Raw genomic sequence first — 25,039 nt, 5'->3', positions numbered from 1 at the left:
AGGAATGCAGGGCTCCTGGTCCTTTTCCACTGTTCTTTCCAATGTCCTGTTCTCATGAGAGATGGAGTAGGTCCTTAACTCCACGCAGGAGAGTTGCTCACTACATCCTAGTCAGTGTAAAATAATCTATGGGAAAGGTCTATGCTGCAGGAATCACACTCCATTTTTCCCATTACCCACTGTCATGTGAAACAGAAACACTATTAGCCATTCCTGGGACGCCTGTGTTTTAGGATATAATGGTAAAAGTCAGTGCAGCAAGAAAGGGCCTGGTATTATTGTCTACCTCCTATAGTCCAAGATGCAGCATGGGTCTTGGCATATCAATTTCAGAATGGTTATCTGGTCCTGTTATTTATTTATTTTTTTATTTTAGTAATTTAAATTATTAGAAATCTAGCATGGACTATCAATATAAACAATCAAATTTAGGAACTATTTATATTCAAATGAATCAGTCTCATTACATAAAGTATCATGCCACCTTTTTAGTCTCCTTCTCTAAGCCCCCAGTTAGGATCCTTTGTCCATTTGTTCTCATTCATTTTCCTTTGTGTAATCATAGTGTCTCTGCTATTCTTCTGGTTCTGCTTTTTTTTTTTTTAACTTTTCACTATTTCCTAACAGCCTGATTTCTTTGTATTCCTAATCATGCTTACTTGTCTTAATTGCATTATAATATTTTATTGCATTAATGTATCACAATAGAGTTAACCATTCATCTAATGCTGGACATTTCAGTTGCTTCCATCCCTATTCCCCCCCACTCCAATTTCATATAAAGCTGCTATGAAAGCTCTGAATGAATAGTTCTTTTTTTTTTAAAATAGCACTTTTAGGGTGAGTTCTGTTAATTCTTAAAATGGAAAACCTAGAGGCTCAAAGGAAATGCTTTTTGTCATTATTTGTTCATGATTCTCATCTATTCATTTTCTAAATTATCTCTGACAAAATAATGCATGCCCGATGAGTTTCCCTCTTTTGACCCCTATCACACTTGGATGATCCTCCAATATTATTGTATGTTTGGGAAATACAAAGAAGGGATGTTCACAACCAAAAATACATGTGATATTTCCTAGAACTGAAGAACAATGGTAGATTTCTTAAAAAAAAAAATTTCACCACTGCCTTATGTCATCCATGCCACTACTTCTCTCTGTCAGCCCTGAAGCTTGACTATACTGGGCCTAAGTTGAGTTAACGTAGATATTCAAATTCCAGTATGGAAATTGATTATCTTATATGACAGGATAAGTCATGCCTGAAAATTGTGCAGTACCAGTGTGCAATGTACTACAAGCGCAATTAAAGTCAGGATTGAAATTCTGAATACACGGAGAGGGCTAGGTTGGTTATAGCTCTTAACTGAGTAGTGCCTAGTACCGGTCTTTGAATAGGAGGAAAACTAGACTTTTGTTGTTGTTGTTCTTATTCAGTCATATCTGACTCTTTGTAACCCCATTTGGGTTTTTCTTGGCAGAGATACGGGAGTGATTTGCCATTTCCTTCTCTAGCTCATTTTACAGATAAGGAAACTGAGGTAAATGGGGTTAAGTAACTTGCCCTGGGTTCCAGGGTCACATCTAGTAAGTGTCTGGGGCTGGATTTGAACTTGGTCTTCCTGACTCCAGGCTGGGTACTCTATTCACTGTGCTACCACCCCAAAACTAGACTTTGCATATGAGCTTGAATGGATTTCTATTCTGCTGTCCAAATGCATACTGTGCTCACGTTGATTCCTAACGTATAATGTCTTCTTGCAATTGTTAAATACATACCTATTTAAAAATAAATTTCATTGATAACTTTTGTCCTTATATCACCTATAGTTTCTTTTTGTGTCCTTCCTCTCTTCTTCTAGAGAGCCATCCCTTGTAGCAAAGAACATAAAGATGATGGAAGAGGGGTACGGGGGGACGCAGGGACAAGTTTGAAATTTCTTGAAACATTGAAAAAGTTTGACATTATATACAGTATTCCACACTCATAATCCTCCACTTCTGCAAAGAAGGAGAGGAGTTGGCTTTTCACTTCTTTTCTAGGGGGTCAAGCCTAATCATTTTTGCAGCATTCAGTTTTGATTGTTTTATTGTTGTTCTTTTCATTTACATTATAGTCATTGAATATATTGTTTTCCTGTTTCTCTTTACTTTGTACCAGTCCATGTCCTTCCATGCTTTTCTGAATTCATCATATATATTGTGCCATAATGCAGTAATGTTCCATTATAGAACAACTTGTTTAGCTGTTCCTCAACTGGTGGGTATCTACTTTGTTTCCAGTCCTTTGCTAATACAAAAAGTGTTGCTATAAATATTTTAGTGTATATGGGATTTTTCTTTTTCTCATTGTCCTCCTTGGGGTTTATATGTAGCAATGAAATCTCTAGGTCAAAGAACACGGACACTTTATTAACTTTTTTAGCATAATTGCAAATTGCTTTCCATAATGGTTGGACCATTCCACAGCTCCACGAACAGTTCATTAGTATGCCTGTCTTTCCACAATCCCTCCATCATTGACCCTTCCCATTTTTTTCATCTCTGCCAATTTGCTCGGTGTGAAGGAAAATATCAGTTATTTTTATTTTCATTTCTCTTATTATTGATAATCTCCAAATAGTCTGTAGTTTCTTTTGATTTCCTACAAATTTCCTCCAAAGCCCAACTCAAATGTCATGTGTTTTTATGTCTTATACTCTTGTATACTGTTATTTGTATATCATATCTCCCATTAGAATGTGAGTTCCTTGGGGACAGCGACCGTTCTTGCCTTTCTTTGTATCTCCAGTGCTTATTACAGTGCCTTAAACACAGCAAGCGCTTAATACATGCTTGTTGACTACCTGACCAACTGAATATGTTCCTTGAAGACTCCTTACTCAACTCTGCATCTTCCTGTGGCTTTCTGCACGTGTTAAGGCTTAATAAATATTTGTTGTATTTGACCCGTTGTTGGTGGAACACATTCTTTGAATTGTCTTTGGCCATGGGGATGTTCTGCACTGAGCCATACATACTCTTTCACTTTCTGCCGCTTTTGACCAATGGCTTGCATTTTTAAGCAATGGTGGGCCGTGTTCCATGGCCATCAATCATAATAAGGCTAACTGACCCATGTGGGAATTAAAGCTATGACCTCCCTCAGCCTCTCCTATTTGCTTCTCTAAGCCCCTAAGCTCCTAACTACTCAATTTGATATTGGTCTGCACAGATGATTAAAAGTTCTTGGCTTAAAAGACTGTAGCTAAAACGTATCACCCTGGGAAAAGACACCTGACTCCCTTGGCCAGCTCTGGTATATCGTCATCCTTTTCCTCTCCCTTTTCCATACTCTATCAGCCTTAATCCTAAAATCTTTATTAAGTACTGAACTGTTCAGAGTGCTGTTGTGGCACCAGAGGATTTTCAGAGAGCCAGCCACTACCCTTCAGAGTTTATAATCCTACTTAGACACATGTATAGGACATATAGATAACCAAATCCACATTAAACCTAAACATATGTGGGACAATGACAGTGGGTTAGAGGGTCATTGTAGGCAATTCAGCCATAACTTGACATTTGTGTTTTCAAAAAGCACCATGCTATGCAAAATCTAGCAAGGAAACTACAGAGCTAAAGGGGAAAATGGAGTTGGGGGCACAATGCTCAAAACCTTCATCAGTCACACACACATACACATACCTGATAAGAACCAAATAAAAGCAGTAGCACAGTTTTATACATGGTAAATGGTTAAGAAATATAGAAAGTAGTCACGCCATCCATGGCATCAGGTTGCTGTTTGACCTGTGCCCAGTAACCCTGGGCCTTGGGCCAGAGGCCTTAGTGTGATGGAAAAGGGTAGGGTGATATAGACCAGTCCTCCTCTGCTCTTAGTTCCTACTGTACCAGAAGATATACAATAAATATGGCACTTTATGTTGATAAAGACCTGAAGTTTGCTTGTGGAAGTGGCCAGCAGAAAGCTTGTGGCTTGTGAGTTACTATAAAGTGGTGCAGTTTTCGGCATTCTTGCTGTTTGTTGAGAAAGAAATCCCTTAAAAGCCAACTTGAAATTCAGGTTATACTAAAAGTGTTCCCTAATATGTCAGTCATATTTGAACAAATTTGCATTTTCGTAATGTGTTTTAGCAGAATTGTCTGTAATTGGGATGAAGATTAAGGGGTGATTTGGGTATCCAAAGTCTAGAGAAAGCCAAGTGCCCTGAAAAGGTGGAGGGGTAGTTGTCTTTGCAGAGCCTCACCATCCCCTTTTTCTCTTCCTATAGATTGTCAGGAACCACTGCTGCCCCCAGCAGTCATGGCCTACACAATGGGCGCCAGCTCCCCTGCAGGGCCCATTGGGTCTCAGTACTGTGTGTGCAAGGTGGAACTTTCTGTCTGTGGCCAAAACCTGTTGGACCGAGATGTCACCTCCAAGTCTGACCCCTTCTGTGTTTTATTCACTGAGAACAATGGCAAGTGGTATGAGGTGAGTCTCCCATCCTCCCAAGCCCAAGGACGGGTGGAATCAGGGTTGGGTGAGGGTTGGGTGGGGATAGAAGATTGTTGTTCATTGGATCTGGATAGGGTCAGTGAAAAAATGGTTTAGTAAAAATTGAAAGAACACTAGATTTGGAGTCAGATGACCTGGTTAATTACATGTTCATTTCTGAATAAACTACTTCACTTCCTGGTCCTGTTTCCCTATCTGTAAAAAGAAGAGGTTGGACTCCTAGCCCTAAGTCCTAGAATCTTCCAAAGAACTTGAAATGGCTGGTGACAAGAACCACAAGACTGGTGTCATTTCTATAAAGCCGTGACTTTGTCAGGAGCTGACGGATCCAGCTCTGCCACAAGTTTGGAAACAAGAAGCAGAATGACTTCACTCCCAACGCTAAAGATTGCTTTTCTCTGCTGAGCACCATCCTGTCTGGTCTGCCTGTGCTCCTCCCCCTACCCTTCCCAAAGAGGACAGAGCAGGCAGGACAGAACGTTGTTCCCTGGAGAAGGGTTGAGGTGGCCTCTCCAAGATCACACAGTGAGAATATTCAGCCTAATCAAGAATGGAAATGCATGACTTCCAGACCAGGCTACTCAGAAGCAGTGGAATGAATACAGAGGACTAGGAGTCAGAAGAACAGGCACAGCTGGGTTAGTACATTGGCTCTGCCTGCTCCTTACTAGCTACATGACTTTCGACAAGTCACTTAACTTCTTGTGACCTAATTTTTTCATCTGAAAAATGGGACTAATTATGTTTGCACCATATATGTACCTCACTGGATTGTCCTGAGGATCATAAGATTATAGATTTACAACTGGAAGGTATCTTAGTGTCTGCTGAGTCCAACACTCTCTTCAGGAAACTGAAGCAAAGAGGTAAAGGTTAAGATTAAGGTTAAGTCCAGGGTCACACAACTAGTATATGAGGTGGGATATGAACCCATATCTCTTTGACTCTGAAGTCAAATGTCTCATCTACTATGCCGTGCTGCCTCCTGAGCATCAACCACGAAACTTTAAATTATGTGTGGGCACACACACACACACATACACCCCATTTCATAAACCTTGAATCACCCTATAAATATGATTTATTATTGCCTTTCAGTTTCAAGTAGAACATCAGACCAGAAAGAGACTTTGAAATGTAGAATCTTTAAACGTGGAATATCAGAATTGAAAAGAATCTTGGAAATCATCCATTCCGATGAATGGCCTTCGTTTTACAAATGTGGAAACTGAGACTCGGAGAAGTGTGCCTTGCTCAAAGTTGTATAGCTTGGCTACAGTGAGTGTGAGAACCAGAACAGGATCGGGGTCTGCTGACTCCCCCTTCCGGAGCTCCTTTCATTACATCACATGGCCGCTCAAAAGTCAGGGTTATGGACTGTCTGGGTGAACAAACCAAGTGGGTTTTTCCCATCGAGTTTCCAAGGCCTGGGCTCTCAAGCTGGAGATTTTCAACTCTTGGCCCTGGGTCTATATTTAGCCATGGTGCTGGTATTAATGAAAGGAAATATTGTTAGGAAGGGAGGGCCAGGGTCAGAGTGTTTGCCTCTGAGGTCACAGGTGGTGCTAGGCATGTTTAATGAGAGCTTTAGTTCCTGGAGGCTAGGATTTGGGGAGGTGCTGCTGGAAAGGGCTCAGGTGCCTGGGCTGGCATCTTAGATCAGCCTGGATTGGCCTGTACAAAATGGGAACCAGCTGGACCACACATGTGGATGCTGCTAGAGATGAGACAGTGGGACCTACATATATAGTAACAAGTCTTGGTCTCCAAGGGACCCCTAGAAGTCAGTCTGTCTGTGCCTCTGCCTCTAGGCAGAATGGTGCCTCAGCCTTTGCACGCAAATCACAAATCTTCATCTGAGACTATCAAATCTGCTTTTTCAGGGGCAAGGGGAACCAGTCTACAATTTCTCTATATCATTAGTGTAGAAGACAAAATTAGGCATTATTTCAAATCCTTCTTCTTCCACTGACTTCCTTTGTGATCTTGAACAGATTCCTTGTCTATAAAAGGAGGGGTGGTAATAGATGTAGGTAGTTTGTAACCATCTCTGATTTGAAGAACCCAGGGAGGCTCAGCCTGCCTGAGAGGTTCGAATTTGACCACGTGGCACCCAGCAAAGCACTTTATGACAGCACAGCACAGTTTTGTTGTGATAATTGTTTGTTTTTTAGGGGGTCTTTTTGTTGTTTTTGTTTTTTAATAAGAATTCATCGTGCTTCCTCCTTCCTCAGCATCTAGATTCCGATCAGTAAGGGGAATTGGAGGGGTATGGTGAATGCTATTAGCAGCATTCCCTGGAGGATCACAGGCTCAGGTTGCAGTGGCGAACCATAGAGCCAAGCTATAACTAACCCCATTGGTATTGAAGCCTAATCTGCCGGGTCCTGGTACTGTTGGCTCTGGTGGAAGCAGGGAAGAGAGCACTGTGATACCTAGCCAGATGATGCCAAGGGTTCTGAATGAGGCACTTGAATGGGAGATAGAAGAAAGAAGAGACCCAGTCCCTATCTTCAGGCAGTTCCCTGGTTGATGAGGGGGATTTGAGACACACATGGAGAATAAACCTAAAAATATGGTGAGGCTTTGCGTATCATCCAGGGCTGGTGGAGCAACTATGCTCACCACTGTGCAAAGTATCTTGTCATGTATTTCATGCTCCCCTCAACCAGTAAATTCCACCCCCTGTTCTCACCACCAGCACCAATGTAGCACAAGAAGGTGTGGGTCCTAGGGTCAGCTGTTCCATGTTGGGAATGGGTCCTTGTTTTCCTGGTGATGTCAGCACTCCCCTGGGGACAAAGAGGACTAGAGCAGTTAGGCCCAGGCTCCTGACCTGCACTGTATCTTTCCTGGGTGGAAACTACTGGGTAGAGAATTGCAGTGGCCAAGGACTGTAGGCCAGGAATGTAGCTCAGCAACAGGATATAAGTTGAATCTGTGATGATGTGATATTCATGTGAGTTTTGATGTCTGTGTCTAATGCAGTTTTGGTTTCTGAGAATGACTTTAGGCTTCAGTTTCTTTTTTTTTTCTTTCTTTTTTTTCTTAATTTCTTTTGATTTATCAACAATCACTTCCACAAGCTTTTGAGTTTTAAATTTTTCTCCCCTTCCCTCCTCCCCTCCTTCCCCAAGAGGGCACGCAGTCTGATATAGGCTGTACATACACATTCCTATTAAACATTTTCACATTAGTGATGTTGTAAGAAAGAATTAGAACCAATAGGAGGAAACGCAAGAAAGAGAAAACAAAACAAAACAGAAGAAAAAAAATAGCAAATAGTATGCTTCTATCTGCAGTCAAACTCCATAGTTCTTTCTGGATAGCATTTTCTATCATGAGATGTCTGGAGATGTCTTAGATCCTTGCATTGCTGAGAAGGTCTAAGTCTATCAATGTTAGTCATCACACAACATGGCTGTCACTGTGTAGAACATTCTCCCAGTTCTGCTCACTTCACTCAGCATCAGTCTATACAGGTTTTTCTGAAGTCTGCCTGCTCATCATTTCTTATAGCACCATAGTATTCCATTATATTCATATACCACAACTTGTTTAGCCATTCCCCAATTGATGGGTGTCCTCTCAATTTCCAATTCTTTGCCACCACAAAAAGAGCTGCTATAAATATTTTTGTACATGTGGGTCCTTTTCCCATTTATATGATCTCTCTGGGATACAGCTCTAGAAGTGCTATTGCTGGGTCAAAGGGTATGCACATTTTTATAGCCCTTTGGGCATAGTTCCAAATTGCTCTCCAAAATGGTTGAATCATTTCACAACTCCACCAACAATGCATGAGTGGTCCAATTTCCCACGTCTTCTCCAACATTTAACATTTTTCTGTTTTGTCATGTTGGCCAATGTGATAGGTGTAATGTAGTACCTCAGAGTTGTTTTGATTTGCATTTCTCTAATCAATTTAGAGCTTTTTTTTTTTTTTTTTTTTTGCTAGTCAATGGGATTAAGTGACTTGCCCAGGATCACACAGGTAGTAAGTGTTAAGTGTCTGAGGTCAGATTTGAACTCAAATCCTCCTGACTCCAGGGCCAGTGCTCTATCCACTGCGCCATCTAGCTGTCCCATAGAGCATTTTTCATGTGACTATAGATGGCTTTAATTTCTTCATCTGAAAACTGCCTACTCATATCCTTTGACCATTTATCAATTGGGAAATGACTTGTATTCTTATAAATTTGACTTAATTCTCTATATATTTTAGAAATGAGGCCCTTATCAGAGACACTGGTTGTAAAAATTCTTTCCCAATTTTCTACTTTCCTTCTAATCTTAGTTGCATTGGCTTTATTTGTGCAAAACTTTTCAATTTAGTGTAATCAAAATTATCCATTTTACATTTCGTAATGTTCTCTCTCCTGTTTGGTCATGAATTCTTCTGTTCTCCATAACTCTGACAGATAAACTATTCCTTGCTCTCCCGGTTTGCTTATAGTATCAGCCTTTATATCTAAATCATGAGTCCATTTTGACTTTATTTTGGTATATGGTGTGAGATTTTGGTATGCCTAGTTTCTGCCATACTCTTCTCCAGTTTTCCCAGCAGTTTTTGTCAAATAGTGAGTTCTTATCCCAGAAGCTGGGGTCTTTGGGTTTATCAAATAGTTGATTATTATAGTCATTGACTACTGTGTCTTGTATACCTAACCTATTCCACTGATCCACCAGTCTATTTCTCATAGGCTACAGTTTCTGGTGGCTGTTTTGCTTTCTGATGAACTTGACTTTTGATTTCTGATACCTCATCTGATTTTTCTTTCTTTTCTTATTAATCATGCCCCTTTAACCATTCATTTTACCTTCTCCACCCTGTGTTTTCCCAGTTTGACAGAACGGAAACTGCTATCAACAATCTGAACCCGGCATTTGCCAAGAAGTTTGTCATTGACTATCACTTTGAGGAAGTACAGAAGCTCAAGTTCGCCCTATTTGATCAGGACAAGTCGAGTCTGCAGCTGGATGAGCATGACTTCCTGGGCCAGTTCTCCTGCACTTTGGGCATGGTATGTGTATCTCCACATACTGTCACATAAGCTTCTCTCTCTTTCCCCCAAGTCCAAAACCCATTTTCTCCTGTGAAATATACCCACTGATGATAGCCTTCTAAGAATACGTTCCTAGGGTTTAAAGCTAGAAAGGAACACTCAGTGATCGTTGGATCTAACCCCCTCATTTGATAGATGAAGAAACAGGGGTCCAAGAGGTTAAAGGGACTTACCCAAAGTCACCCAGGTATTAAGAGCTAAAGCTAGAATTTGAACCTGGCTTTACTGATCCATATACGATCCTGTTTCCATTACTGCCTTTCTCAAGTCTTACTCTAAATCCAGAGCTCAAGTCCAGGGGTGGAGAACCTGTGGCCTCAAGGCTGCAGGTTCCCCACCATCTGTGCTTCTTCCTCCCCAAAATCGGGGCACTGAGTTACCTCAGTGTTAAGTCCCCAAACTCTACTTCCTTGGTGCCTTGAATTTCAGGTCACTCTGGGTTATTGAACCATTCAAAATTCCTACTCCTATGGGGCTAAGAATAAATATGGAAGATCCCTGTAGTAGAAAGCCAGGTTGTGAGGGGCTCTAAATGCCAAACAGAGAGTTTTGTATTTGATTGTTTAAGGTAGTAGGGAGCCATGGGAGTTTAGTGAGTGTCTTTATACCACAGTCATTTCCCCTTAAACCCCACCTCCTCTATTGAATCCTTCCTTGTAACAATAATGTGTATGTGTGTGTGTGTATGTGTATGTAAACATATGTAAGTCTCTCTTACTCACACTTTCTCCATATATATGTATATGCATGTATATGTACACACATATATATAGCCCTGCCCTTTTATGGCAGATGTAAGTAGATATATAGATACACACACACGTGTGTGTGTGTGTGTGTGTATGTGTATGTGTATACACAGCTCTGCCATTTTATGGGAGGGGTGTGTGTGTGTGTACAGGTGAGGGGGGGGAGAGAGATCTATCTATCTTCTGCCAATTACAACATATATGTGACTTGGAGCACCTTGGGTTTCACTTCCTCATCCACAAAATGAATAGAGATAGAACTTGACAATCTCTAAGATCCCTTTTTCAATATTAAGTCCTATAATGATCTAGGCTCTTCACGTTTTTTTTAAATTTTTTTTTCAGTTAACGTGTTTGTTTTCTCTCTCTCCCAATCAGCTCCCTCACACCTCACCAAAAAACAAAACTCTTGTAATAAATATGCTTAGTGTTATAGAGAACAGTGAAATGTGTGAGCAGATAAGGGGGCCCTTGTCATAGAATCACCCAGTTTTAGAGTTGGAAGGGACTGAACAGTTAAATAATCCGGCCGGTGACCCAAAGAATCCTCATAACAATAAGCTAGATGAATAAGCATCCAGGCGGTGCATTAAGGCTTTCAGTGAAAGGGAACCCACCACTTCTGCAGGCAGCCCATCCCACCGATAGCCAACTCTCCTTTTAGGAAGCTTTTTGTTAGCATTAAGCATAAATTGGCTTCTTTGAAAGTTCCCCCTTGGCTCCTTGCCTTACACCCATACCAGAACTGTCCCTGATGTTACATCATCTCAACCTGTGTTGAGTGGAGGCAGGCAGCTCTAATTGGCAGTGACAGGGCTGCCACTACTGCCTCTTAGAGACTCCCTACTTTTGCAGGGATGGGGGACACTGGCTTCTGAGAACCTGAGCTAGCTGTGTGATTGAAGTAGCTTCTTTTCTTCTCTCTGATATGTGTTCTCTGTCCATCTCTGTGTGCATATAAGCTCCCTGGGGGCTTGGACTCATTTTTTTTGTGTCCCCAGTGCTTCTCATGGTGCTTGCTATACGTGGTAGGTACTTAGTAAATGTTGTTTGATGGAAGAAAAAAACACATGCACAGTCAAGTAAAGCAAGTTCCTTCATTATCCACATCCAAATATATATTCCTCATTCTGTACCCCTTCTCTGTCAGAAAGTGGGGGGCATGCTTCATTTTTGATCCTCCGATAGCATGGAGTTTTTTGGTTTGTTTGTTTTTAGTGAATGATCTAAGGTTTAATCCTGGTTTTGCCATTAATTCCTGCTGTGACCCTGGACAAATTATTTCCCTTATCTGGACCTCATTTCCTTCTCATGCCTGCCCTTCTCACTCTATAGGAACAATGCAAGAATAAAATGATACACTCAATTCTCACACAAACATTGAGGCAAGTTATTTCTCCTCTCGACAGCCCTCAGTGACCTCACCCCTAAAATGAAAAGGTTAGACTTAGGTGAAGTCTAAGGTCATTTCCAGTTCTACAATTCTGTGATTCTGTGAAGCAAGGGCCCCAGACTGGACATTCTGAGAAGACAACAAGGTCCCTGTCCTCAAGTAGCTGATAATCTAATGTGGGAAGATTCCAAATGGTACTTTCATGATTCAAAGTTCTAGCTATATTTAAGGGGATAGGGTTATTTTTGACAGTGTTTGAGACCCAAGCCTCAAAGCACTTGTTTTTGTTCTTTCCCTCAGATCGTCTCCAGCAAGAAAATCACCCGGCCCCTGGTCTTGGTGAATGAGAAGCCAGCAGGGAAGGGCCTGATCACGGTAGGGCGATTTCTCTGGGCTCCGTCCTCCCTGTCTTTTGATTTTGATTCTCTATTCTGCCAAAAGTGTCAAGTGTCATTCTCCCCATCTTCCCTCCTCTGAAGGCCAGCCTGACATCAATGGGTTGCCTCCCTAGCACATAGATAATCACTGGCTTTGTTTATAGTAAAAAGGACAGAACTTACAACTTAGCAACAGGTCTCTTAGCAACAGGCATGAGCTCTCACAGATGATGGCATTCCCATTGTTGGTATATTTTTCAGGTTTAAAAGAAAAAACACCCCTCCAAAGGGAAGCAGAAGGAGGAGAGAGCTGCTTCTGGTCCCTTCCAGCTCCCCATGTTATCCACTGTCAGCATCTAGAAACCTCTAGGTGAATGCCGTCCTGTGGTGGCCCAGGCTGGGCACTGTGCATAGAGCGAGTCAGAGAGTGACCTTGAAGCTCCTGAGGCTCACAGTCTGATAGTCTTTCTAGCTCAGATGTTCTAGGTTGGCATTAGGAACGTTGTGGTTATCATCTTGGGTTCCCTGAGCCAACTGTGGCTTGGGGAGGTCAAGGTGGGTAGGGATTGTGATAAAAGGAGGGAAGAAATTTTATATCAATTGATTAATAGATCTATCAAGATGTCTGTGAATGGATTTCAGATGGTCTGCGAATTTGAGATTTTTAAAAAATGTAATTGTTTCAGTATAATTGTTTTCCCTTTTAATCCTATATATTTAATTTTATTCTTTTAAAACATTCTGTGAAGGGGTCCGTAGACTTCATCAGACTGCCAAACGGTCCAAGATACAAAAACAAGACAAAACAAACAAAACTGATCCGGGAGTCAGGAAGACATGGGTTTCAGGACTATCTCTGACACTTATTAGTGGAGTGACCCTGGGCAAAGTCACTTAACCTCTTTACACCTGTTTCCTCATCTGCAAAATGAGTTGGATCTGATGGCCTCTGAAATCCCTTCCATCTCTCAATCTGTCATCTTCCTCATCTCTCACATCTTCAATGGTGAAGATCCTACTCATCTCTTCAAGACCCGACTTTAATGTCGCTTCTTTCACGAAGGCATCCCTGGTTTCTTCCAGATCCTGTTCTCCTAGCCTGACTGTCCTCCTCCTCCCGCCAGCATCATCCCTTCTTCCTCTGCATGTCCCCATAGCACCTTGTGCCTCCCCCAAGAATACTTAGTGCCCATTGCATTGTGGTTGCTTGTGTATGTGTCTTGTGCTCATCCAGTTGTGGGACAAGGGATGGGAAGGGGCTTTGGAAAATAGGAATCTCTTCGTGTGTATCCACTTCTATGCCAGATCTTCTTGTTTCTACCTCTGCAATCTCTCTGTCATACTTTCCCTGCTCTCTACAAGGCCATCACCTTAGTTCAAGCCCTCATTGCCCCTTGCTTGGACTATTTGCAATAGCCTTGGTCTCCACCTCAAGTCTCTCCCCAGTTCTTCCACCACACAGCTACCAAAGGGATTTTCCTGAAATGAAGGGCTAATGATGTCATTTAGTAAACTCATTCAACTCCCAGTGATTCCAGATTGCCTCAGGGATTAAATCAAACCTCCAATGTGTAGCTTTTAAAGCCCTTCACAATCAGGCATCAACCTGTCTCTCCAGCCTCATTATACATTATTCCCCTCCATGCACTCTAACTGCTGTTGTTTACACTCAGTTCTCCATCTCCCATTTCTACCCCTTTGCATTGGCTGTCCTGTATGCCTGGAATTTATTCCCAAAACACCTCTGTCTTTTAGAATTTGTTGTTGTTGTGGTTGTTGTTGTTTTTTAAAACTCTGCTTAAGGCCACCTCCTACATGAAGCCATCTCTGATTTCCCTTTCCCCCCTCCACTACTAGTGCCCCCGCAATTTAAATTGTGTTTATTGTGTATATATTTTATATATACTTATTTATGTGCATGTTGTCTTCCTTTATAGAGTATAAGCTCATTTGAGGACAAGGGCAGTTTCATTTTTTTCTCTTTAAATCCTTAGTGCTTAGCACAGTGCCTGGTACGTTACTGTGTACTTAATAAATAGGCACTTAATAAATGCTTGATGATGGATTCCAAAGGTCATTGTTCTCCTGGATGCCCTCCTCTATCATCCACTTTTCACTGCTTTTTGTTTGTTTGCTCAGGTGTTTGTGCTGACTGTGGTTTTGCTCCCTTCTGTTAGCATGGGCGGACCATCAGGGTTGGTTATGTTTGAAATTGCTGTCCACTCTCAATTATCTAGACATACAAGGGAATAGAAGACAAAGTCCCGATTGCTAGGGTGATACAGGAATCTAGGTAAGGGCTTTTTAGAAGCCCCTGTCCAATAGAAAGGCTTGGAGAAGGTGTCCCGGATGAGAGAAGGTCAAGTTATGTCTCAGCCAAATGATTTAGTGGGGATGAGGTGCTCTCTGACTTGAGATCAGGTCAGAAAAAAAAAGGGGGGGAAATAAGGGTCCTTATAATTAATAAAGATCATCCATTAGAATGTAAATTCTTTGAAAGTAAGTGTTGATCATTATTTGTGTTTGTATTCCCAGTACCTAGCACAGAACTTGGCATCATCATCATCACCACCATCATACCATCCTTACTTCTTTAGTATCATAGAACCCACAGGCTATCATAGCTGGAAGGGACCTTAGGGTGCTAATCTACCTCCCTTATTTTATAGAGGAAGAAAATTAGTCCCACAGAAGGAAAATGGCTTGCTCAGGGTTCACAGTAAATTAGTGGCAGAGCTGGGGCTAAATCGTCAGTTCTTGTCCTGCCCATGCAGTACTTTCATTAGAATACCAGCATATCTTTCCTGGGCAGTTAAAGGACTAGGAGAGGGGTAAAAGTTGAAAAGGAAGCCCTAATGAGGGCTGTGGTACACTGGGAAATTCCTATAATGCTTGCTTCTCACAGTGGCCTGAGAACTGGGAGGCTTTCTTTCTTCCCTGGAAAGCCTGCCCTTTGATTTTCAGATGGCTGGGCCAGGGAGGGAGGGAAGGAAAGAAGGAGGAAATAAGTGATTTTGTGGTTCTGTGTTTCACTTCAGGGGCACTTTGATAAAACCAGCTCAACACTCAGCCCTTATTTGAAGTTTTAATCCTCCTTTTGCAACTCCCTAATGCTCTCCACAGCAACTAGCTGTGATGTCATAGACACTGGATGATGAGTGTTCTGGGAAGGAACTGGGAGAACAGAAAAGTCACAGGGGCTGCTATGACCCCACTCGGAGTGGCAGGGGGTGGGGGAGAGAAGAGAAGGGACACAATCTTCTCAGTGCTGTCAGCATCATCATCTGTGTTTTCTGTAGTTTAAAGAAATTAACTGTAAAACAACTGAGGAACAAATGTATTTTTAAAAAAATTATAGGATCATAAACTTAGCATTGAAAAGACTTTAGAGGGCATTTAGTCCAATAACCCTCATTTTACAGCTGAGTAAACTGAGGTACAAAATCAAATAAAAAAATTGGGTTACTTGACCCCATTTTACAGATGGGAAAGCTGAGTCACACACACACCCAGACAAGTGAATAGGAGAACTAGAACTAGAACTAGAACTAGAACTCAGGTCGCCTGACTTTCAGACCAAAGTTCTATGTAAGAATGTTGGGTGGGTATGATAGTGACTTATGAGAAGTGACTTAGAATCCATTGCTGGAATCTTTAGCCTTGGGGTCTTTACCTTCTTGGGAGCTGGTTGTCCAGAAGATCCTTCTGGGGCCCCCATTCTGCCTCCTTTCAGTGCATACAGGGTCTAGACTGAAGAACAGTGAGGGACTGACTCATAATGAAGCATACCAAGATACTACAGGGCTGAGCTATTTCTTTCCTATCCAGGGACAAGACTCACAATGCTTTATGTGATTTGGAAAATGTTCTGGTCCATAGAGACCAACAGGGTTCAACAGTAACCCTCTTACTGCAGGCATGATTGCCCCTACTCCCTATTCCCTCCATCAGACATGAGCATCTCGCTGAAGCTTTTCAATCCTGCCTCTCCCCTGCTTAGAAACAGTTATTGCTGGTGTCCTGCAGCATGGTGCCATAGCTACAGTATTGGATTTGTTGTTACAGGACCTTCATTTTCAATCCTAGCTTTGTCTGTTTTTGCTGTGTGACCATGGGCAAGTCACTGAGCCCCTCTGAGCCAAAGAAGTTGAACCAGGTAACCTCTAAGATCTCTTCCCACTCCAGATCCATGATCAAAGCTCAATCTTTGGAGAGAGTTATCCACATTCCTTTAACCATACTCCTTTGTGATCCCCTTGGGAAATGTCCAAACTTTTTTTTTTTTCAGTCAAAGACAAGGTTTATTCGAACACTGGTAGAGATGGGCAAGATCTTAAAGAATCTCAGCATTGGCCAGACTCTCAGGGAATCTGAGCAATTTAATGGAGGCAAAATAGATCTTTTATACAGAAGACTGTGGGAACAGAGAAGGGGTCTAGATGGAATTAAGGGTGGGAAGTGGCCAGGGATGAATTGGAGGTAACAGACAATGAAAGGCTGTGCTAGGTTAGAAGTAACAGAGAATTGGGAGATTGGGCATAGGCCACAATGAAAGGTCAGTTGGGATGGGTCAGTGCCTTAGGCTAATGCCAGAGACTTGGCCATGTGGGAAAGTTCATGGAAAGTTCGGGGTGGAGGGGGGATCTCCCTTCAGTGTTACCAGTGAGCCCTTTAATTGCCCCATCTGATGACCTTTTCCCCATCCTCATCTTTGTTGACCTCTCTCCTGCACTAGTGGCCACTGAGGTTGCCCCCATCTCCTCCTGGATATGCTTTCCTCCATGTGTTTTCGTGAAATGGCTCTCTCTTGGCTCTCCTCTCATCTGTATGCTTGTTCTCAGTCTCCTTTGATGGATACTTATCCGTGTCATGATCGTTCACTGAGTGTATGCCCGAAGATTTTGTCCTGGACCTTTCTCTCTCTATGCTCTTCCACTTGGCGGCTTCATCATCTCTATCTTCCTGAGGAGGGGACGTGGTGTATATTTTTAAGAATCCATTCCAGCCTCCTAAGTATAGTGGTTTCTCTTCCTCTATCTCAAGTCTGCAGCTTTGGGTTTTCTCTGTTACCGGAATGTTTTACAGCTGCCTCTGCTTAGGGATCAGAAGACCTGGTTCAAGTCCTCTCTCAGGCAAGTCACTTAATTTCTCAGTGCCCTCAGGCAACTCTCTAAGATTGTAAATTGCCTTGCAGGGGCCCCTCTGTCCAGTTTCCTTATTTCAAGTTTTCTATACCAATGAAGTCACAAGTCAGCAGAAGCTCAATCCCAGGAAACAGGGGCTGGCCAGGGCTCAGAGATAATGCAACAGTGAAGGGAATGGTTGACACAGAAAGCCAGGACTTAGCTGACCAACAGCTGCTGTCAATCACTTCCTGGTGAAGGCAGGACTCTGGATTCGGGATTATCTTGGGTTGCCAGCCTAGTACTTTTCCATTTGTGAGTTGGGGTAGTTCCTTGGGGTTTCCCTTCAATGGAACTTAGCCCCAGGAGGTAGCTGCTGTTTGGGTATATCCTAGGAGAAAAGGGATTTCCAGCAGGGGACCTGTTGATTTTTGTTGTAACCTGACTGATTCAATTGTACCCCTAATTCACTCCTGATGCGGTTTAGGGGTTCAGGGGTCCTAGGACTCCAAAATCACAACACGCAGGTCCTGCCCGAAAGAATTCGACCCAAGCCTTCTTTCAGCCAAAGACAAGGTTTATCAGAACATCCGTCATATTGGGCAGACTCTTAAGGAGTCTGAACATTAGTAAGCTATTGGCTAGATTTTAAGAATCTGAGCAGTGGTTAGATTATAAGAATCTAAGCCCAAACTTTTTGAATCATTGCCAAAGATACCCCCAGAGAAGTAGTAGGCAGGTAGCAGACCCATGTCATGGCCTTGGACCTCATATCTGTCAGTTAGTCAGTGGACAAACATTTATTAAGCTAGGCACTGTGCTAAGAGCTGAGGATACCAAAACCTAGTCCCTGCCCTCAAGGATCTCACATTCTAATGTGGAGAAAACATGCGTATAGCTATGGACATAGAAAATATATACAATATAAATGGAAAGTAATCTCAAAGGGAAGGTTCTAGTATGGGGAAGAGGGAAGGGAAAGGGCCCCTGTTGAAGGTGCAGTTTGAGCTGAGTCTTGAAAGAAGCCCAGAGGTGAGGTGAAGAGGGAGAGTATTCCAGGCATGGGGGACAGTTAGTACAAAGGAAAAGAGTTGGGAAATGGAGTGTCATGAGTGAGGTATAGCAAGAAGGCCATCAGCGAACGTGAACTTGCTGTAGCTTTGCTTCTCATTGGTTCCTCAGTGGTCCCTCGTTGCCCTGTAGACACGCTGCTCTGTGACATACTGTTTTAACCATTTGCTTCACACGAGGGCCCCTTCGCTCTTAGAGCATCTGTTCTTCCCCCATGCCCCAGGAAAACACATCCAGGCAGAAGAAATGAAGCTATTTCTGTCTTTTGGTTATTGTTTCTGGCCAGACGTGAGAGGGAGAAAACCTGACAGCCATGCCTATATTTCTGGTCCCAGTGGATATTTGGATCTGTCCTGGAAAGCTTGTATTATTCCACCAGAGCAAAGGGTGATGAGACTAAATATAGCCCACCGAATCCATCACCCTGCTCCCGAGGCAGGGTGGTAACTAAGTCACAGGCAAATAGAATACTTTGCTTTTGTTGTTTCAGATATCTTGGGAAGGAGAGACTGAAAGCTCATTTTAGTAAATGGATATTAAATAGAGCCCTGGGCTAAGCTCTAGGGATACAGAGATGAAACCAAATAGAGTGTCTCCCTCAAGAAGTTTACTGAGTGGAATATGCCATGTATGCAAAGGAATAAGATGCAAGGTGGCATGCAATAGGGCAAAGACTTTTTGAAAAAGAACCCTAGGAAATTTAAGGTGGGAGAGGATATTATAGTATTGTGGGGATTATGAAGGAGGTTGAGCCTAAGAAAGAGAAAGATCTTAGGAGAGAACAGAACAAGGTCAAGAAATAGCAAGTGGTCCAGTTTGCTTGGAACCTAGTAATAGTCATTCATCCAGCACCTATTAAGTGCCTACTATGTGCTAGGCATTCTGCTAAAAGCTGGGAATACAAAGAAGGGCAAAAACAGCTCTTGTCTTCTGAGGAGCCCACGGTCTAATGGGGGAGAAAACATGCAAATAACTATGTGTATACATGATAGATGTGTGTCGATGTGTGTGTACATGTAAATGGAAGGTAATCAAAAGAATGTTAGGGGCAGCTCGTTGGCACAGTGGATAGAGCGCCGAGCTTGGAATCAGGAAGACTCATCTCTATGTGTTCAAATCTATCCTCACACACCTATCATCAGTGTGACCCTGGGCAAGTCACTTACCCGGGTTGTCTCAGTTTCTTCATCTGTAAAATGAGCTGGAGAAGAAAATGGCAAACCACTCTAGTATCTTTGCCAAGAAAACCCCAAATGGGGTCATGAAGAGCTGGACACAACTGAACAACAACAAATATCTCAGAGGGAAGGCTGTAGCACTTGGGATACAGGGTGGGGAGGAAGACTAGAAAAGGCTTCCTGTAGTAAGTGGAATATGAATTGAGTCTTGAAGGAAGTGAGGAGAGGCAGGGGAGGTGGAGATGAAGGGAGAGAGCATTCCAGGTGTAGGGAAGAGCCAGTGTGAATGCATAGAGTCAGAAGATGGGACTTTCCTGTGTTGAGGAACAGCCAGGAGGCCACTGTAGCTGGATCATAGTGTGTAGAGGGGAGTAAAATGTAAGAAGAGTACAAAGGTGGAAGGGACCAAATTGGGAAGGACTCTTATATGCTAAAAAAAAAAAGGGGGGGCCCTTTATGTTTTACTTTGGAGGGAATACAGAACCACTAGAGTTTGGGGAGGGATGACATAAGAAAATCACTTGGGCCACTGAGTGGAGGATGGATTTGATTGGAGTGAGATGAGGCAGGGTAACTAAGTCAAAAGCTTTTGTAATAGTCTAACTGAGAGGTGATGAGGGCCTGTATCAGGGTAGTAGTAAGAAAGATGTTGTGGAGACAGAAACAAGATTTGGTAAAGTGAATGGATATGTGGGTTGAATCAGAGTGAGAACTCAGGAATGACACTGGGGTTGTAAGCCTGAATGATTAGGAGGATTGTGTGCCCTTGAGAGTAATAGGAAAGTCAAGAATAAGGGAGTTTTTCTGGGGGGAAAGAAAATGAGTTCTCTTTTGAATATGTGGAGTTTGACATCTCTAAAAAGGCAGTGGGTGATGTGGGACTGGAAGTCAGGAGAGATATTAATGCTAGATATATAGGTCTGAGAATCATGTACATAGTGATGAAAATTGAACCCATGGGAGCTGATGAGATCACAAGTGAGAGAAAGAAGAGAGCCCAGGACAGAGCACTGTGGGATACTGGATGTAATCTGGATATTGTTTGTCCTTTGCTCTCGAAAAGAACCAATGACTTCAGGAAGATTATGCCTTGACTTGCAAGTGAATTGGATTTAACTGAGGCAGAGCTGTGCAAAGTCACCAGCCTCACTCTCTCCTCCAGAACCATATGGGTCCAGTGGCAAGACAAAGGTCAAGATGACTGGAGATGGCCCCAGTGCAGTGGGAGATCTTGGCCTTTTTAAGCTAGGGTCTTTCCCAGGTCTCAGTTTATCTGATGCAACACCCATTCAGTAATTAAGGCTAGGTAAGAAGTGAGGCAAAAGACAGTCTCTTTTACCTACTCAAAAAAAAAAAAAATCAATCTGGGAGGGGAAGGCCCTCAGGGTTTCTTGATAAAGATCCTGCAAAGGAAACTGAGTAGCGATCATACAGATAGAACCAAGAGAAAGCAGTGTCACAAAAACCCATAGAAGAGAATGTATTCAAGAGGAGAACGTGACTGACAGTGCCAGAGGCTGCAGAGGTCGAGAAGAAGGAATAGTGAAAAATGGCCATTATATTTGGCAATTAACAGATCATTATTTTCGTTATTATTTTAGATTATTTGGAGAGAGCAGTTTCAGTTGAATGATGTCAGAAGCCAGACTGCAGAGGGTTTAAAAGTAAGAGGAGAGGGAGTAGAGGCACCTCGTATAGATGGCTTTCTCAGTTGAGTTGAGCAGAGAAAGGAAGGAGAGAAAAAGGATGTTAACTCGAAGGGATGGTTGGATGAAGTGAGGGTTTTAGTTTTGGTTTTGAATTTAAAGATCTAAGAGGCACGGGGAGTGTTTATAGACTTCAGGGAGGAAGTCAGTAACTGGGAGAATATGTACGTTAGAGAGAGAGTAGAGGTGATTGTGGGGGCTAGAAAAGACCAGAGAAGATGGGATCAAAGGTGCATATAGAGGGATATGTCTTCACAGGGAGAAGCGCCACATCTTTATTTGAGACAGGGATGAAGGAGGAGATGGTAGGGGAGGATGTCTGACTGATATGAGATAGAGGAGAGAGGAAAAAGGAGTTTTGGGTGAAATTTTTTGTGTGAAATGTGAGGTGAGTTTCTCAGCTGAGAGGGTGAGGCAGGGTTTGTGGAGGAAACTTAAGCAGGAATGAAAAGGTTTGTGATGAGTAAATAGAGTAAATAGGAAATGTACAAAAGGAAGTGGTAAAAAGACCTGAAAGGTTGTACCACACCATGTTGTGAAGGGACTTAAAGGCCAAGCTAAGTAGCCTGTGCATTGGCATCTTTCTTGAAAATCTACCCTAGAAAGCATTCATCTACTGAATTTCAGACCATCTTTCCTATTCATTGCTAGCTGGTTAGATCTAATAGAAAGTCACTGTTAGTTGATTTTGTGGCCTTCATATTTATAAAGCACTCTCCTTACAACAATGCAATGAGAAAAATACCTGCCCCATCCCCTTCTTTTCTGATAATATAAATCTCCTTCCCTCAAGGCCCAGCTCAAGACCCAGCTCTTTCATGAAACATTCTACCACTACTTTTTTTTTTTCAATATTTTATTTTTCCCCCAGTTATGTGTAAAAATGATTTTTTAACATTTGGATTTTTAAAAAATTTTGAGTCCCAAGTTTTCTCCCTTTCTTCTTCCCCTCCCCCTCACTGAGAAGGCAAGCAGTCTGATATATCTACCACCACTTTAGATCACTAGATCTAAGTGGTCTTAGATAGCGATCTCTTCCTCCTGAAGTCCCACAACCTTTCTGTCTGTACCCTTCTCTTTGCTTTGGCACTTGGCTCATACAGCCTGATATTATTATCTTTGTGTCAAGCTAGACTGGAAGCTCCCTGAGAGTAGGGACCATGTCATATTCTTCTTTGTATTCTTCACAGGGACCAATGCAAATAATAAAAAAATAATAATAATGAAAATGGTTAATTGCACACAGTTCTAGTGTTTTGAGGCTTACAAAATTCTGTCCTTACAAAACTTATTCATTAGGTATGTTGCAAGTATTATTGTATCTATTTTATAGATAGAAAACAGTCACAGTGAGGAAATGATTTGCTCAGTCAAACCTAGTAAATGTCAGAGCTGAGAACAGGTCTCCTGATTCCATGCCTAGGCCTCTTTCCATTAGAACATGATACTTTCTCATTTTTTAATTTTAACTTTTTATTTTTATCTTTTGTTTTTATATCACCTTGATTTCTAAATATATATCTTTTCCTACTCAGAGAATCATCCTTTGTTTAAAAAAAAAAAGAATAAAAAAGGAGGAAAAAGCAGTTCTTCCAAACTAATCAATGCACCAACTCAGTCTGATAGTATAGCATCTGCAGTGTGTCACATCCATATTATCTTACCTTTCCAAAGATGGAAAGGATTTTTTCTCATCTATACTTTAAGATGAAGCTCACAAGATCACTATAATTAGATAACATTCAGGTTTTTCTTCTTTCTTTCCAATTACATTATTGTATTCATTATATATTGTTTTTCACAGTTCTTCATTTTGCATCAGTTCATATGTCTTCTTGTGCTTTTCTGAATTAGTCATAGTCACCATTTCTTATAGTGCAGTTATATTCCATTACATTCATGTAGCATTATTTGTTTAGCCATAGCCCAGTTGATGGGAATCTACTTTTGTTTGCTACCACAAAAAGGCAGCCCACTGCTTTCTCCAATGAGTATTCTACAAATGTGAGGAGGATGGATTTGGGTATGTTCTCTAGGGTAAGAGCAAAATTTCCCATCCTATTCAAACAGGATAGGTACCATAAGTGACTGACATTTGGATTTTAAAATACCAGGGACTGTCTGACATGGTGGTGCATGCCTGTAGTCCATGCTACTGGAGGCTGAGGCTATTGGATCTGAGCTAAAGCCCGTGGGGTGTCCACACAAAGAATGGTCCTAATGGAGTGAACCCTTGGGATCAGGGAAGTCTTGAGGCTACAGGAGGAGGGATGAACTAACCCAGTTAGAAAAGAAACAGGTCAAAGCTTCTTAACCAATCACCGCACTTATGGTCTGGGCAAGATGGGGAGACAAAGTGTCAAAAAAACGAAAATCCAGGGATTACTTTTTCTCCAATGTTTAATGTCAATTCTTCTCTGTACAAATATGCCTCTGGCTTTGGTTCTTTCTTGCTGGTACCTTCCCATCTCTTCTCTGTTCTAATCCATTCTTCCCATGCTGGGTCCAGTTGAGTTTGCTTAACCTTTCTTTCTCAGGACGCTGTATCCATGGTTTCAAGCTTTCTGCCTAATGTTTCAGTCTTTCCCCAAAGTTCTCCCTTGTGTGGCCCTGGGTCAGGAGAAGATGATCAGGACTCAACCCTCATTGTGCCCTTCTCCTTTTCACCTGCCTCACAGATCACTGCCCAGGAACTATCAGATAACCGAGTCATCACGATGAGCATGGCAGGCAGGAAACTGGACAAGAAGGTATGGGGGGGCAGTAGGGGAAGGAGGCTCTTGTGGGCTCTGAGAATGTACCACTTGCCCCAGGTCCTGAAAATTAGGATTCCTTTTCCTAAGCAGTCTAGTCCTATGGCCAGAAGAAATGTACTCTGCGGAAATGACCAGGAGCTCAGGCCATGGTTAGATTCTCTTACTGAGAAAAAGTCTCCACTTTCACCAAAAAAAGAATAATTTAACCATCTAACCCTAGTCCAAATTCTTGTCCTTCTTTGTCCTCATGCTCTTAACATCTCTTGGACAAAGAAAATCCAGCCATCTACCTGGTCGTCTTTGTGTCATCCTAGCTGCCTCTGGAGAGAAAGGAATTTCCAAGGGGTATAATTTTCTGTGCCATAGTCCATGCCCTGTTGGGGTTTCCAGTTCTATTCCCATTCTATCTCCTTGTGCAACAGAAAATCCAGATAATTGTGGCATAGGAATTATTGGTAACCTACATCTTTTCTCCCTATAGGACCTCTTTGGGAAATCAGACCCATTTCTAGAGTTTTATAAACCTGGAGATGATGGCAAATGGATGCTTGTTCATCGGACAGAGGTGAGTGACATCTGCATGGAGTATGTGAATCTATTTACCACTAACTGACCATGTGACCTTGAACAAATTATGTTTCCTGTCAAGCCCTCCGTTTCTACTTCTGTAAAGTGAGGAGGATGAACTAAATTATCTTCCAGGTCCCCAGCCGCTCTGTGAGTCTAAGAAATAAGTCAAGACTAGAGTCACTAACCCAGGCAGTGAAGGACAACTTCCTCCTGGCCTTGCCTGAGCAGGACTCAGATTTAGGGACTTTATTTTCACTGTCATTTAGGGGCAGGCCCAGTTACAGTGGGGCTGAGGCCCAGTATGTCAAGTATTGACAAGTCATGATTACACGGTGGGTGCTAGGTGTCAAAATGGATAGAACACTGGACATGGAGTCAGCAAGAGCTGAGTTCAAATCTGGCCTTAGACATTTATTAGTTGTGTGAGCCTGGGCAAGTCCTCCTGTTTGCCTCAGTTTCTTCATCCATAAAATGGGAATAATAATGGCACCTAGCTTATAAAGTTGTGAGGATCAAATGCAATAATATTTGTAAAACACTTTGCAAA

The 25,039-nt window shown here is 42.2% G+C and overlaps 1 protein-coding gene across 2 annotated transcripts in view; it reads left to right on the top strand.

The window, feature by feature from the left end:
• CPNE2 (copine 2) overlaps positions 1-25,039 on the top strand; it is a 90,558-nt gene that overhangs the window by 22,783 nt on the left and 42,736 nt on the right. For both annotated transcript variants that reach the window (XM_027869306.1, XM_027869305.1), the window contains exons 2-6: positions 4,277-4,479; positions 9,348-9,527; positions 12,012-12,086; positions 23,845-23,916; positions 24,404-24,487. In XM_027869306.1, the coding sequence (XP_027725107.1) occupies positions 4,309-4,479; positions 9,348-9,527; positions 12,012-12,086; positions 23,845-23,916; positions 24,404-24,487 (582 nt within the window). In that variant the 5' untranslated portion in view covers positions 4,277-4,308. The remainder of the gene's footprint in view (positions 1-4,276; positions 4,480-9,347; positions 9,528-12,011; positions 12,087-23,844; positions 23,917-24,403; positions 24,488-25,039) is intronic.

Source organism: Vombatus ursinus, unplaced genomic scaffold, assembly GCF_900497805.2.
Source record: "Vombatus ursinus unplaced genomic scaffold, bare-nosed wombat genome assembly UNPS02014793.1, whole genome shotgun sequence".
NCBI lineage: Eukaryota > Metazoa > Chordata > Mammalia > Diprotodontia > Vombatidae > Vombatus > Vombatus ursinus.
This window is presented reverse-complemented; position numbering and strand designations above follow the sequence as displayed.